The sequence below is a fragment of the Mesoplodon densirostris genome, chromosome 2 (genome assembly GCF_025265405.1).
Source record: "Mesoplodon densirostris isolate mMesDen1 chromosome 2, mMesDen1 primary haplotype, whole genome shotgun sequence".
Taxonomy (NCBI): domain Eukaryota; kingdom Metazoa; phylum Chordata; class Mammalia; order Artiodactyla; family Ziphiidae; genus Mesoplodon; species Mesoplodon densirostris.
The window spans coordinates 148,749,894-148,765,257 of record NC_082662.1 but is presented as its reverse complement, the minus strand read 5'-3'; the positions used below and the strand labels follow the sequence as shown (position 1 = coordinate 148,765,257).

At 37.2% G+C, this 15,364-nt stretch overlaps 1 protein-coding gene across 2 annotated transcripts in view; it reads left to right on the top strand.

The window, feature by feature from the left end:
- Window positions 1–11,931, top strand: part of PLA2G4A (phospholipase A2 group IVA) — a 165,250-nt gene extending 153,319 nt beyond the window's left edge. For both annotated transcript variants that reach the window (XM_060088500.1, XM_060088499.1), the window contains 2 exons: window positions 935–1,092; window positions 11,321–11,931. In XM_060088500.1, the coding sequence (XP_059944483.1) occupies window positions 935–1,092; window positions 11,321–11,452 (290 nt within the window). In that variant the 3' untranslated portion in view covers window positions 11,453–11,931. The remainder of the gene's footprint in view (window positions 1–934; window positions 1,093–11,320) is intronic.
- The last annotated feature ends 3,433 nt before the right edge of the window (window positions 11,932–15,364 follow it).

Here is a 15,364-nt window from a genome sequence, read left to right as displayed (position 1 = left end):
TAAATGCCTCAAAATCATATTATTTTAGGACCAGAAAATGTAGCTGTGAAAGGAAAGACAAAAAATAGTCATGGAGACTACAGAGAAGACAGTGATCTTCTTCTAGATAGTGGAGGAAGTCAGAGAAAAAATCAATAGAGGTGGAGATTATTATGAGTCATACTTCAACACAAAAGAAGGAAGAATTTGTTGGCATTTTTAGTTATTGAACAGTGGAATACTTAAAACCTAGAAAATTTTGAATTTTCTATCACTATTAATTCTCAAAAATAGGATGTGGAGGGGATTCCTGTGACATGAAGACAATTAATTAATGTTTGGATTTGGGTTCTACCAGAAGCAGATTCCAAGCAAAGGGTTCAAGTGAAAATGGTTTATTTGGGTGAACTAGGAAACTTTGGTAAGAGAGCAGGGAACTGATAAAGGGAAGAAGGTCAGACAACAAAAGATGTGTTAGTAAGCTGCTACCACGAGGAGAACCTGATCCTGCTGGGAAACTCTAGGAAATGAAATAGAACCTGTGGTCTGGAATCATACTTCCCACTTACACAGCAAGCAGCAAGGGAACTGGGGAATTTATATACCAACACCATAGAGTCTTTGGTTGACTGCTTCCTGAGACAGAGTATTATTTACTGGAATTTCCAGCCTGATGCTAGTGAGCAAAGCATCCTTGAACAGTAACAGGGAGGAGTAGAAAGCTCTTAGGCACAGAGATGCTGATATTGGCAATTGGAAGTTGCCCAATCAGAACACACGAAAATGGTCAAGTCCAGGAAATACAGGCAGAGGCCTAATAGTGTATACTAAGGATTATATGACCCCTGAAGGGGCTACCAATGTTGTGTTTATGGCTATTTGTATGTTTTATGCCCTGGATTTTAGAGATAATTTGTGGTTTTCAAAATAACACCATTTGAGACTCTTATATTAGGTGTTCCAAGGGAAACTAAGGAAGAGAAAGAAATAGCTGATTTTGATATTTTTGATGACCCTGAATCACCATTTTCAACCTTCAACTTTCAATACCCAAATCAAGCATTCAAAAGGCTGCATGATCTGATGTACTTCAATACCCTGAACAACATCGATGTAAGTATCTCCTACAATCATTGACAATGTCAAATACTTCCATATAACATGAACATAGCAATACCTCATTTTAATTAATTAAAAATAAAAATAAGCTTTATGAATGACACCCAAACTGTACCATTTTATTTTTCCTGAATTATTCTATTAATCTCCAGAAGAACCCCATAAAATTCACAAATAAGAAAACAAATGCCTCCAAATTGGCAGAGCCCACATTTTATAATATTATTTGATTGAAGGATAGTTATCCTCAGCTTCTTTCCCAAAGTATCTAGTGTATTTCTCATATGAAAAAATAAATTTTAATTAGGAAGAAAAGTGATAAAATGGAAATATAAGAGTGAGAAAGTGAGTGTAACCAGAAGTGTAGTTAATCTGCAAAAATAGCATGACTTTTAATGGATACACTCATGCTTTTAAATGTCTTTATTTTTGTGGATCTTAGAAATGTCTCCCAAAGTAGCAGTCTCTCCATTTTTAGCCCTGGAGATATCAAGTATGCTTTGCTTCAGAAATATAAGAAACAAGTCATTCTCTTCAGTATTATTCCTATCACTAGTTATCTGCTGCTAAAATTCTGTCTCTGTGTAAAATTCTTTAACTGCTAACTCACCATTTAGGACCACTATTGTGTAACTGGAATCATGTTGGCTTGCGGTTCCACATCATAGTGTCTGACAAATGGTTATCAGTCATAAAAGCCCAAGTTCGTTGGCTTAATAGGATTTTGCACATTAGAGAAAAAGAATAAAAGAAAAAGAAAGAAAGAAATCAAGTGGAGAGGGAAAGGTATCATGCCTGATTTGTCAGTCTTTTTGGAGACTGTATGAATGGAGTAAAAGAATGTACTGTGCGAATGAGTCTTCCGTGCATATGAGATTTAATTACATTTTGTGATCTAATAGAATACTGGCACATCTAGTTTGCTTGTTTGTTTAGTTTGGTCTGAAACTAGTAATGATCCATTGTGTGCAGTTATACCAGTTACACCATAATACGTTTATCAATCAATGTCTTTAATTTTTGTAAGCATATAAAATTTTTCCCAATAACCTTCAGTTTCTGCAACTCAAGTGTTTCTTGTCAGCCTTCATTTGTGAATATGTGATAATTCAAGTAAAACACGCTTAACAACATTTATAGGATATATCATTGTCTAAATAGACTTATTCCTTTTCTTTTTCTTTTATATTATTTAGTGAAAATCTGAAATCCATATGCTACATTGTTTCTGTGGTGATGGTGAAAATTTAAAGAATATTAAGAGAAAATCAGCATTTTAATCTATGATTCATAGGGAGCAAACAGACGTTCTCAAAATGGAGTTGTGTTTTATGAAACCTAATGCTGTTAAAACAGAAAAGAACTAAGGGTTAATACAGGAGTAATCCTATATTTCCAGTATGAAGCCAATAAACTCAAAATTATATTTTGTACTCCTTGGGATGAAATGTATTAAACTTGATCAGTTGTCCTAAAATGGAAAAAAAATAGCTTATAGGAATATATAAATACCCTATTGGACTTGGGAAAATAAAAGGACACATACACAAAAGTATATCTGTATATAGACATACATGTATATGTACATGTGTGTCTATGTATATATGTAACTTACACAACTACATTTCTCTCACTGTTTTCAGTTTTGGTTTATGTAAAACCTTGTAAGCTATTGTCTGTAAAGAATGATATAGTTCTATTTATATATTTTACAAACATTCTTCAAAGTAATTTGTTTGACACCTAGATGAAACAGTTAAAGCCTGAACAAAACCAGACTGAATTCCAAAATAACTGTCCTGAGCTCATCAGATATAGATTTTTCACAAGCCGTTTAATTAAGCAGGTTTTAATTGCTCCTAAGAAGTTTTCTGACACAGTAAGTAGAAGCAAGGTCATAGACTTTATATCATGTTTAGCTCTTAGATGGGCTATTTGTGTGACTTTGAATAAGCTACTTAAACTTTTTGAGCCTCAGTTTCCTCACCTCTGAAACAGGGGTCACAGCACCTATCATAGTGGCAGTAGTGAATCTTGAATCAGGTGATGTATGAACAATGCCCTGCAAACAGAAGCTGCTTAATAAGTGGGAACCATAACTATGTGTGTCTATATCCCATACCACGATGGATACACCTCAAGACCTTTGCAAATGCCCAGAATTAAGAATATAGACAAGTCAATATAGGTAATGGCAGCCTAGGCAGTAAATACATATATTTTTGAATGAATGAATGTAGGCTTCCTCTTAAATTATATGACCATTGAGACTTCTGTTCAAGTGATTCTTGGTTGTGTATATGTGTGTGTGTGTGTGCCTCATACCCAGGTAAGACTTCAGTTTTCACGGACATGTATCTCTCCCTTGATGACTCCCACTCCCTGCTTTTAACCAGGAAAACACATTTTATCAGAATCAAAGCTTCTTAGTAAGAGATGATAAATAAAGAACAGCCAAACTCTGAGGTAGGATGCTGGGTCCCTAGGCTCAATCGTGAGCCAAATCACTCATTTTCACATGATTTGACGAGAGTAGGTGACTTATTCACGCTGCAGCAATACAACACATGTTTACTTGCCACAGACTGTTGGAATTTTTCACCAACTGTGGACACGGTGTATATAAACTCTTCTAATGCAAAGGCATCTGACCGCCAATCCCATGGAGGCAGTTTTCAACTTTGTGGCCACCACCACCATGACTTAAGGCAAATTTTCATCTTCAATTCACATTCTGACTTAAATCTTTACTTTGAAAATGTCAACCTGTCTCTGACAGCTCTGTTGCTATGCTTCTGTTGCTTCATTTTCCCCAGAGGTTCTAGCAGCCCTGCTTTGCTGAAGCTAAATCCCAGTTCATCTTTAGAGAACTTCTGTTTCTTATCACTTCATGACAGCAGGCTGGGTTTCTCATTAGTGTCGGGTTTCTGCACTTACTCAGTCCTCCCAAATTCCTTTGCCTGAACGTTGCCTAAGTGCTTTCTACAATGGCAGCATTTCATTGGGGTTTTTTTTTGTCTTTTTTTTTATTTTAAGAAACCTAATATATAGTGACTTACACTGGTAGACATGTGGTATGTGGAAAATGCAGAGGCTTTCGAGTTAAACCAAATAGGGTACACAGATTTTTGCTTGTGCCTCTTCGCTAGGTGACCTTGGGCATGTTGATTAACATTTCCAAATTTTACTTTCCTCATTTGTAAAAGGAAACAATGATACAGATTTTTATAGGACTGGGATGAGGATTAAGTAAAAGAATATAATTTAAGGGCTTGGCGCGTATGAGACACTCAATTGAAACAGGTAATATGTTAATGATAATAATTATTATCCGTATCCAAATTTATCTTCTGTTTTTTTTTATCTTCTGCTTTTAATTATAAATTTAAACTCTTTAAAAACAATGACTTGCCTTATTTACCTTGTATCCTCCAGAGGTACTGATCACAATGCCTGGCACCTAAAATAAATATGCAACAAAATTTTCATAAATCATTTAAAAAATGTCATCGACTTACTGGCTGAAACTGTTGAAGAGTTTAATGTAATAGGAGGAACGAGTAGTGAGGGTCAGGGTACAGGGCCTGTTGGTGGGAGGTAGATGCCTGACTGTGGAGAATCTCCAGGCAATGTATGCCTGGCCAGGTAGTGTGACTACATGCTGTACCCATAAGCTACCACCTCGATCTAGAGGAAATACACTTTCTGAGGTCTCTTTTCCAGGACCAGTTATCACAGGAAAATGTACTGTTATGCAGTCTCACTCATGCAATTTATTCATTCAGTTGGCATATTCTAAAGACAGTGACAGCATATGCCAATGCTGCATAATCATGAGCTTTTAAAATTCTTTCTCCAGTGATCCTGTAAAGTGTTAAATATTAAGTGTTAATTAAAATGAGGAAAAGCATATATCCAGAAGTACTGGTATTTACTTCTTCATTTACTGATATTTCATCATCATGTTAAGAGTGTCTAGGTACAAGTTAAAGTTTTTATCTTTTATAAAATAATTTAGAAGCTTATTATGTATCATAGCCTTATTTTTTAATGTGATATCTCTAGGCATTTCTTTTTCTTTTTAATTAAAGTATAGCTGATTTACAACACTGTGTTAGTTTCAGGTGTATAGCCCAGTGATTCAGTTATACATATATGGATATCTATATCTATATCTATATCTCTCTCTCTATATGTCCCCTTCCAGGTTTTTTTCCCTTTTAGGTTATTACAAAATATTGAGTATAGTTCCCTGTGCTATACAGTATGTCCTTATTGGCTATAATGGCCTTCTATATCAGGCCCAAATTCATTTACCTTTAATGCTACCTATAATATTTTTATATCTTATTTATTGATTAATTCACTACATATTTATTGGGTATCTACTGTGTTGTATCCTTAGGAACTAAGGATACAGCAATGCACAAAACAAAAAGAACAAGGAAAACCTTTGAGTGCTTAATATAAGCCTTTTTCCTTTTCAAATATTTCCTTTTCAAATATTCAGCATTCACAACTGGCCTATGAGGTAGGTATTTTTTATTTCTATGTGAGGAAACCGAATCATGGATTCCGTAGGCTGATTGCTGGAAGTCACACTGTTATGTTGAGGAACTGAGATGGGGCCAAAGGTTTTTTCTCACTCCTCCCTTTTGAACCATCTATCTTTCAAGAAGCCTTATTTCCTAGGATACCCCAAACACAGCTTCCTTTCCAGCCAAACCACTTTCCAGATGTTTCCTGTACATGCCATGACCTTCCATCTTCAGCCTCTTTATGAGATTATCCTTTTACTGCGAATGCCAGTCTTTCCACTCCACTTATCAAATCCTGCTTTTCCTTCAACTCAACTCAAATCTCATTGTCTCCATGAGTTGAGCTTTATCCTGTTTAATTGACCTCCACTGAGCACCTTCTGGGCAGTCATTAATTTCACAAATTTTTATTCTTCCCCTTCCATGTCCTAAGTGCTGGGATAAAAAATGACAAGACTACTTAAGGCCCCTACTTTCATGACACTTTAGTTTTTATTGGGAAGCAGGCATTAGCCAGTAAATCCACAGTAATTTACTCCAGAATATCTTCTTGCATTCTGCTATATTTATAATTTTTATTTCTCTCTCAAAATATAGTGTAACCTTCTTTTAAGGCTCATTTTAAATTTTCTGTTGTGCGAATCCAGTACTTACGTGTGGAGCGCTTCCAATCTCACGTCTCTAAATTTGTTCCTTTTGGGGAAAGATTACATTTTTCATGTTTTCTTTTTTTTCTTTATGCCTTTACTGCCAAATATTTAAAGGATCTGGCAAATTGGTAGACTATTAAATGGCACAAGTGAAAGATGACACCAGTCTTATTTGGGGATAGGTGATGGGGATGAAGAGGGTTGAGATATAAGGACCCCTGCAAGGATAAAACTGACGGGAAGGATTTGGTATCTCAATGACTTTTGGGGGGAATGGAAGAGGAAATTAGATGTAAACACTATTAACGATTACTCCTAGTATAATTTAAAAAAATATGAAGACTCAAATATAACATATCGCCTTTTCGAACACATCTTATGGTACCATGTGTCATGCCGAAAGGTTTGAATTTAGCAACTGATGTAATGCTGAGCTCAGCCACTTCGGTTTACATCACAGGATTATACATCAGGGGTCCCCAACCCCCGGGCCAGGACTAGTACCTGTTAGGAACCGGGCCGCACAGCAGGAGGTGAGCAGCGGGGAAGTGAGCGAAGCTTCATCTGTATTTACAACCGCTCCCCATCGCTTGCATCACCGCCTGAGCTCCACCTCCTGTCAGATCAGCGGCGGCATTAGATTCTCATAGGAGCGCGAACCCTACTGTGAACTGCGCATGCGAGGGATCTAGGTTATGCGCTCCTTATGAGAATCTAATGCCTGATGATCTGAGGTGGAGCTGAGGCGGTGATGCCAGCGCTGGGGAGCGGCTGCAAATACAGATTATCATTAGCAGAGAGGTTTGCACAGAGACCATAATAAATCAATTGCTTGCCGACTTATATCAAAACCCCATCAGTGAGTGGCAAGTGACAATTAAGCTGCATCTTATGGAGCAGACTGGACATAAGCAACACACTTTGGGTGTCACTGTCTCCCATCACTCCCAGATGGGACCATCTAGTTGCGGGAAAACAAGCTCAGGGCTCCCACTGATTCTGCATTATGGTGAGTTGCATAATTATTTCATTATATAGTACAGTGTAATAGTAATAGAAATAAAGCGCACAATAAATGTAATGCGCTTGAATCATCCCGAAACCATCCCCCCACCCCACCCCCCACCCTCCTGCCAGGTCTGAGGAAAAATCGTCTTCCATGAAACCGGTCCCTGGTGCCAAGAAGGTTGGGGACCACTGTTACACATCACAACAAACGGGTAATCTGAAAAACCTGGTTAATGGTTTCACAGTGTTAATATGCCACCTAGTGGTTCGACATGCACATTCTAATTGCATATTTGGGTTTTTCAGTTATAAATGTGAATATCCATTTTCCTTTAAAAGAATGGCCTGTTTACTAAAAACACCTTCCAAGGGCCAACTATGATAAACCCACTAGTTCATAATATTGATATTGTTGATCTTTCTGTGCTCATGAATTCATTGTAAAGGAGTTGACAGCAGTCATGATTAGCACAATGTCCCCTGCAGTTTTTTTTTTTTAAATATATTTTAAAGCTTTTTGGGTGTTTGGAAAGTAAAGAACTGATTTTTAGTTTTACTTGGGTACTTCTCTGCAATGAGGGTTGGTGTGTCTCATGTTGCTTTGGTGCTCCTTTCAGTAGGAGAAACCAACAGAAAACTTGCTGACATGGTCTCTAGAAAGACAGGGAGATTATTAAAAGAAGATGTAGTATGACACATTTGATAGCAGAATTGATTTGCTGACTTTTACCATATAATAAGCCCGCTATTGGCTATACATGGTGCATTTGTTTCTAGTAAGCTTTACAGCCTCACATCTAATTTAAAGCTCACATCTAATTTAAATTTCCTCACATATGGTCAGCTTAAAAATACCAACAATAAATAGATACTAGTTGTGGAATGTTTCCTATGTGCCAGGCATTGTGCAAAGTGCTTTATATAAATGATCTCCAGTTCCCACAAAAGCCAAGATTAGTATTATTCTTTCCATTTTAAAGAAGAGGAAACAGGCTCAAGGATATATGTTAATTCCCCTTGATCTCACACAGCCAAGAAGTGACTGTGCCTGGAGGCCCTCTATCAAGGTGTCCTTCATAGGCTTGAAGCCCCCTCTTCTGACTCCATAGAATTATGTTTCCCTTACTCATGGGAAAGATGGGGTCAGCGAATATCTGCTTTGCTTAAAAGACTCAGTAACATTTGAGCCCATTTTTCCCAAAAGACCATTATATATATAAAATTATATATATAATTTTATATTTACATAATGTTATATATAATATAATTATATATTTATAATATAGATATATAAGTATTTATATATTTATTTAAAATAAATATGTGTATTTTATATTTTCCCCAGAAGACAATTATAATATATATATATAACTGTCTTCTGGGGAAATATATATAAAATTAAAAATCATAAAGCAAACAAAGGTGTCACATTCCTGTGATAAGTCCCTCTTTCTAGAATATGACAGTTTGTTTGAAGTTAGCATTAGAGAATAGAGGGCCCTGCCCATTGGGCCTACATAAAGTCACAGAATATTACCTGCATGTTAGTATCACCCAAGTCAAACATTTCTCTCCTCCAGGTACTGAGCCCAGCTTGCCCAGTTAGATTGGATGTGAAATGGGAAAACCCTACTGTGCACACATCTCCAAGGCCAAGAGGGCCACACCAGCTCTGGTGTGGTGTTCTAAACTTCTCAGACTTGCCAAGTATTCCTGCTCATGGTAGAGGGCTGAAAAGCATGTGTATAATACCTTAACGTGGCCTCACAACCCCTGGGGAAGGGAATAAAGTGAATCGTGGCATATTCATGTGACTTGCCTCTGGCCCTGAAACTTCTATCTCATTAGTGGATATATGTATACGTGTAACTGATTCACTTTGCTGTACAGCAGAAACTAACACAACATTGTAAAGCAGCTATACTCCAATAAAAATTAATTTAAAAAAAAAACAACGATGAAATTGTATAGTCCTATCCTGAGAATGGAGTCTTCCTGATTTTGTCAGGGTTCAAAAACAGCAGGAGAGGGGCTTCCCTGATGGCACAGTGGTTGAGAGTCCGCCTGCTGATGCAGGGGACACGGTTTGTGCCCCGGTCTGGGAAGATCCCACATGCCGCAGAGCGGCTGGGCCCATGAGCCATGGCGCGTCCAGAGCCTGTGCTCCACAATGGGAAAGGCCACAACAGTGAGAGGCCCACATACTGAAAAAAAAAAAAAAAAAAAAAAAAACAGCAGCAGAGCCAAGGTTACTATCCAGGCCTCTCTTCCAAAAGCCCATTCCCATTGCTCTGCAATAACTGCTTCAACCAAATTCCAGATTTTCTCTTCATTCCAAAAGTTCCTAACTAGGTTAACATCATACCAAAAAAGTATATGATAATTATAATAGCAATTCTTAGAGGTTGTATTCACCATTAATTTGGGTATATGCAAAGATTATTCTGAATAAAGAATAGCCGTCATCAATAAAATCACAAAGCATGGTGTTTCCTAGATAGAGGACATCCATGTTTTATAACTGCATTTGTTTCATTACGGAAGCAGGGCAATTCTCCAGCAATTTATTTTCTCATTAGGATTAGGGAAAGTCTTGTAATTCCTTGTGGTCTCTCATTTCTGCTTATCTACTAACTATAAAGGACATAAATTCTAGATTTAGTAATTATTTATTTCTTCCCTCTTACTACCTTCCCCATGAAGGATAGAATGAAGATAAATTTACCATGTTACACATATTTTATTCCCTATTTTATCAGCAAAAAATCTGAAACAGGGGCTTCCATGGTGGCACAGTGGTTAAGAATCCGCCTGCCAACACAGGGGACACGGGTTTGAACCTTGGTCCAGGAAAGGACCCATGCTCCACATGCTGCGGAGCAACTAAGCCTGTGCACCACAACTACTGAGCCTGTGCTCTAGAGCCCGCGAGCCACAACTACTGAGCCCACACACCACAAGTACTGAAGCCCATGCGCCTAGAGCCTGTGCTTCGCAACAAGAGAAGCCACCGTAATGGGAAACCCATGCACTGCAAGGAAGAGTAGCCTCCGCTTGCCGCAACTAGAGAAAGCGCGCACACAGCAACGAAGACCCAATGCAGCCAAAAAAACAAAAAAAAATCTGGGACACTCCCACAATAGTTTTTTCTCTGCTGGGGGAAGGAACAGTATCTGGATCCAAACTGAACAAGAGTGTAATGTGCGCAGAGAAGGACAAACATCATAAGGTATCACTTATATGTGGAATCTAAAAACATGGTACAAATAAACTTATTTACAAGGCAGAAATAGACTCACAGACAGAAAACAAACTTATGGTTACCAAAGGGGAAAGGGGGGGATAAATTAGGAGTTTGGGATTAGCAGATACACACTACTGTATATAAAATAGATACAACAAGGACATACTGTATAGCACAGGGAACTATATTCAATATCTTCTAATAACCTATAATGGAAAAGAAACTGAAAAAGAATAGATAGATAGATGATAGATAGGTAGATAACTGAAAAAAAGAATATATATATATAACTGAATCACTTTGCTGTACACCTGAAACTAACACAACATTGTAAGTCAACTATACATCAATTTAAAAAAATTATTTTTAAGTGTAATGGAGATGTTGAATTTAAATATATACATGAAGGACTTCCCTAGTGGTGCAGTGGCTAAGACTCCTTGCTCCCAATGCAGGGGTCCTGGGTTCGATCCCTGGTCCAGGAACTAGATCCCACATGCATGCCACAATTAAGAGTTCACGTGCCACAACTAAGGAGCCAGTGAGCTGCAACTAAGGAGCCCACGAGCCGCAACTAAGACCCGATGCAACCAAATAGATAAATAAATAAATTAAATTAAATAACTAAATATATACATGCATGACTCACAGATTTCTCTTTCTATTTCAAAAAGAATACTATAATAAAAAGATTAATTATATATATATATACTTTTGACCAAACAAATGTTTCAATGAGTTCAGAACAGCACTAATTATACATCTTTTGCCTCTATTCGCAGGTAATAAAGAATGCCATAGTTGAAAGCATTGAATATAGAAGACAGAATCCATCTCGTTGCTCTGTTTCCCTCAGTAGTGTTGAGGCAAGAAGATTCTTCAACAAGGAGTTTCTAAGCAAACCCACAGCATAGTTTGTGTACTGGAAAGTGTAGCAATTTCTGATGTGGAGGCAGTCTGAAATTCCATGACAACTGGATTTAAAAGCACAGGACAGATATTAACACTGGTCTCAAGAGACTGGTTAATACTCAAAGTTGCAGTTATTTAGCTGCATGAGAATAATACCCTTAAAAGTTTGTTAGATTGACAGATGATGTCAATTGCGTAAAAATATACTTAGCTACATTTTCTATCAGTATGAATTTCCTGATGCAAATGTAGGGACATATGCTGTATTTTTAGACATTCCTCACCAACTATGTTATGTGTTCCCTTTTTAAAAATGTGGTTTCTTTTTTAGAATATTTAAAGGTTCAGTCTCAATATGGAATTCTTTGTATTGTGTGTGAATGTAAGTCACTGACTGGATTTATTTGTGCCATGAGACAACACTATTTTTTATTTATATATGCGTAGATACATATATGAAATAAATACATCTATATACAAATGAGCAAGAAGTAACTGAGTTTTTTGTTTTTTTTGGTTTTTTTTCGGTATGCGGGCCTCTCACTGTTGTGGCCTCTCCCATAGCAGAGCACAGGCTCTGGACGCGCAGGCTCAGCGGCCATGGCTCACGGGCCCAGTCGCTCTGCGGCATGTGGGATCTTCCCAGAAAGGGGCATGAACCCGTGTCCCCTGCATCGGCAGGCGGACTCTCAACCACTGCGCCACCAGGGAAGCCTGTAACTGAGTTTTTGTTTGTTATCTTTAATGAAATATTGCACCATTGCTATGACAGATGCTCAGATTCATGGCTTTCAAACGCAAAAGTTGTTAAACCTAAACTCAAATGTGAAACGTCATTTTAAATCATGGTGATTTTTCTTAGAAAGTATATATAATTTGTTGAGCAAATGGCATACATTTATTCAAAGTGGAGGAAAAAAAATTAACCACTTCTAGTTTACTTTGCTGATATTACCCTGTTTGTCCAACAGAGAGCAGTTGCCCTCAGAGAAGAATCCAGAAGAGTGACAAGGGCTGTATCTGCAAGGCTTGTCTTAGGGACAATCTGTATTGCATGACTGTGGTTTGTTACCATTGAACTGCTAAGGTTCAGAGTTAGTGTTCCATATATAAGGGCTTCCTCATTCTTCTTTTTTTGAGTCTACATTTCTTTAATCTCTTTGTTCATGTCTCTTTTTTCCTCTCACATTTCATTTACATTTCTACTTGTGAAGAAAGACAAAAAATATAACAGGAAGGGAACACTTGAAAGTTCATTCTTTCATTGGTTGGTTAATGCACACAGAAAATGAATGCACACTACAGGCCACGAGGCATGTTGTAGGGTCTGGGGATACAGCACTGGACAAAACTGACAAAATTGCCTGCCTTCAAGGACCTTACATTCTAGTGGAGGTGACCAACAATAAACAATAAAAATAAGTTTCTAGAATGTTAACGATAAGTCCTAAGGAGAAAATTAAAGAAGGGAAAGAAGGAGATGGAAAATATTGGGGGTGTATAATTTTAAATGGGGTCCTAGGGAAGATCACAATGAGAAAGTTACATCAGATTAAAGATGTGAAAGAGCTGAGGGGGCAGGACCTGTGGATATTTAAGGTAAGAGCATTCCTGGCAGAGGGAATAGCAAATGCAAATGCTCTTAGGTGGAGTGCCAAGCATGTTCCAGGAACAGGAAAGAAACCAATGTGCCCAGAGTGTAGTGGGAGGGGTAACAAATTAATTTTCACTTATTTGTTCAAGACATGGCAATACTGTTTATATTTAATTTGTCCTTCAAAATACTCCTGTGAAATAACAAGACCAAGAGAGGTTAAGAGACTTGTCCAAGGTTAGTAAAGTCTGAGCTGGAGTCCTATGCTCTTGACCTCATGGCCTTTATATCACAATTGACAGTGCTTCCTAGAAACTAACTAGATGAACACTTTAAAGACTATTGATTATAAAACTGGAATGACCTAGGGTCCTTGCTTTTTCTTTGTTCACGTGCTTTCAGTTTCTTAATGCCAATAACAGAGGCTCCTTAACTAATTCAGTGTTACCAATTTGTTCACTTATAAATTTGCTAGAATCCTGATTTTATAAAAATACATTTTGATGACAAGTTAAATTTATAAATTTATTTTTTCATTCTATCTCTGTCTCAATGAATCACTGATAAGTGAAATGTCCTCTTAGTCTTCCTGCAAACCATCCACATGCCTCAGTGATTTGGGCTTAGTTCTTTGCCTTTTTGACATAATCATTTGCCTGTTTTTCATGCCCATGACCGGGATCCTACTTTACTTCATCTGGTGCAATCTGATCATTTTCAGGTAACTTTTTTGGTAAGTAATAAAAACACCAAGATAAAAGTTTAGTATGTGTATATGTATGTGTGTGTGTGTATACATATACACATATTTCATTCCCTCTGAAAAAGAAAATTTTAGACACAAATACTTTTGTTCTAATATTTAAAAACTTCATAAAAATATTTGGTAATCATACCTCTTCCTTTTCTTTCCCCCTCCTCTCTTTTTACTTCCTAAACTATTTGATCCTAAAACCATTAGGTGGGGCAGAGACAAGTAGGTGGGGGTGGTGGTGGTCATGGAACCACAATGAATCAAAGTAGGACATGAGAACGTGAAGTGTCAAGGGGGCATCCAGGCAGAGGAAGAGCCCTGACAATGTAGATTGGTTACACACATGGAGATTATATGAATAATTAAATGTAGTGGAAGCCAAGTTTATCAACAAATGATGAAGTTCTCAAAAAATATGAAAATGAAAACCAGAATGTATTCTGTAGTATTAGGTTGAAATTGAAAGCATATATATATATATATATATATATATGGAGAGACAGAGAGAGAGATTCCCTAGGTAGGTTGGTGAGAAGACATAGGAGCAGTGACTCCCCAAGAACAAGGAGAGCACTGGTGCCCAGATTTTGGCCTTTAAATCCCATTATTTACTAAAAGAAACCCAGGATCCTTGGAGAAGTTGATTCCAGGGCTGGGAAAAGAAAAGTATAAAATGATCCTAGACCATTTTATTCATCAGAAAGCAAAGAAGTGCTCAAAGAATGATTGGGACATGTCAAAAACTCACAGAATCCAGATTGAAGGAACACCCACTGGCTCCATTTGGGGAAATTGAGCATTAAAATAAATATTGATAGGAAGAGATTATGACTCATTGAATAATATTGCAAACCATGACTCCATCTTGATAAATAGGTAAATACGTTTATGGTTTAATATGGAATCAGATATTTACAACATCTCAAAGTATGTCCTTTTACAAAGTACTTATGTATTACAAAGGGAAATAAGAGTAACTTTACAATGGAGAAACCAGGCAGGCTAAGTAATAAAAAAGAATATGATCAGTAACAGGACAAATTGAAATCTTGCACACCTGATAGAAGGCAATGAGAATAATGCAGCATCACTTCTGCAGTAGTCCTGTCAAAGATGTGTCACCTGCTTTCTACATCTGCGACTCTATTTCTGTTTCATAAATAAGTTCATTTGTACCATTTTTTAGATTCCACATATAAGCAATATCATATGGATACCAGGGGGGAAAGCGGGGTACAGGGGATAAATTGGGAGATTGGGGTTGACATGTACACACACACTACTACTATATACAAAATAGATAACTAATAAGGACCTACTGAATAACACAGGGAACTCTACTCAGTACTCTGTAATGACCTATATGGGAAAAGAATCTAAAGAAGAGGGGATATAGGTATATGTATAACTGATTCACTTTGCTGTATGGCAGAAACTAACACAACATTGTAAATTAACTATATCCCAATAAAAATTTTAAAAAAAGATGCATCACCTGAATTTGTTCTTGAATAAATATCAAGAAAGCCCAAATGAGAGAAATTTCAAGCATAATTGTCTGTAATA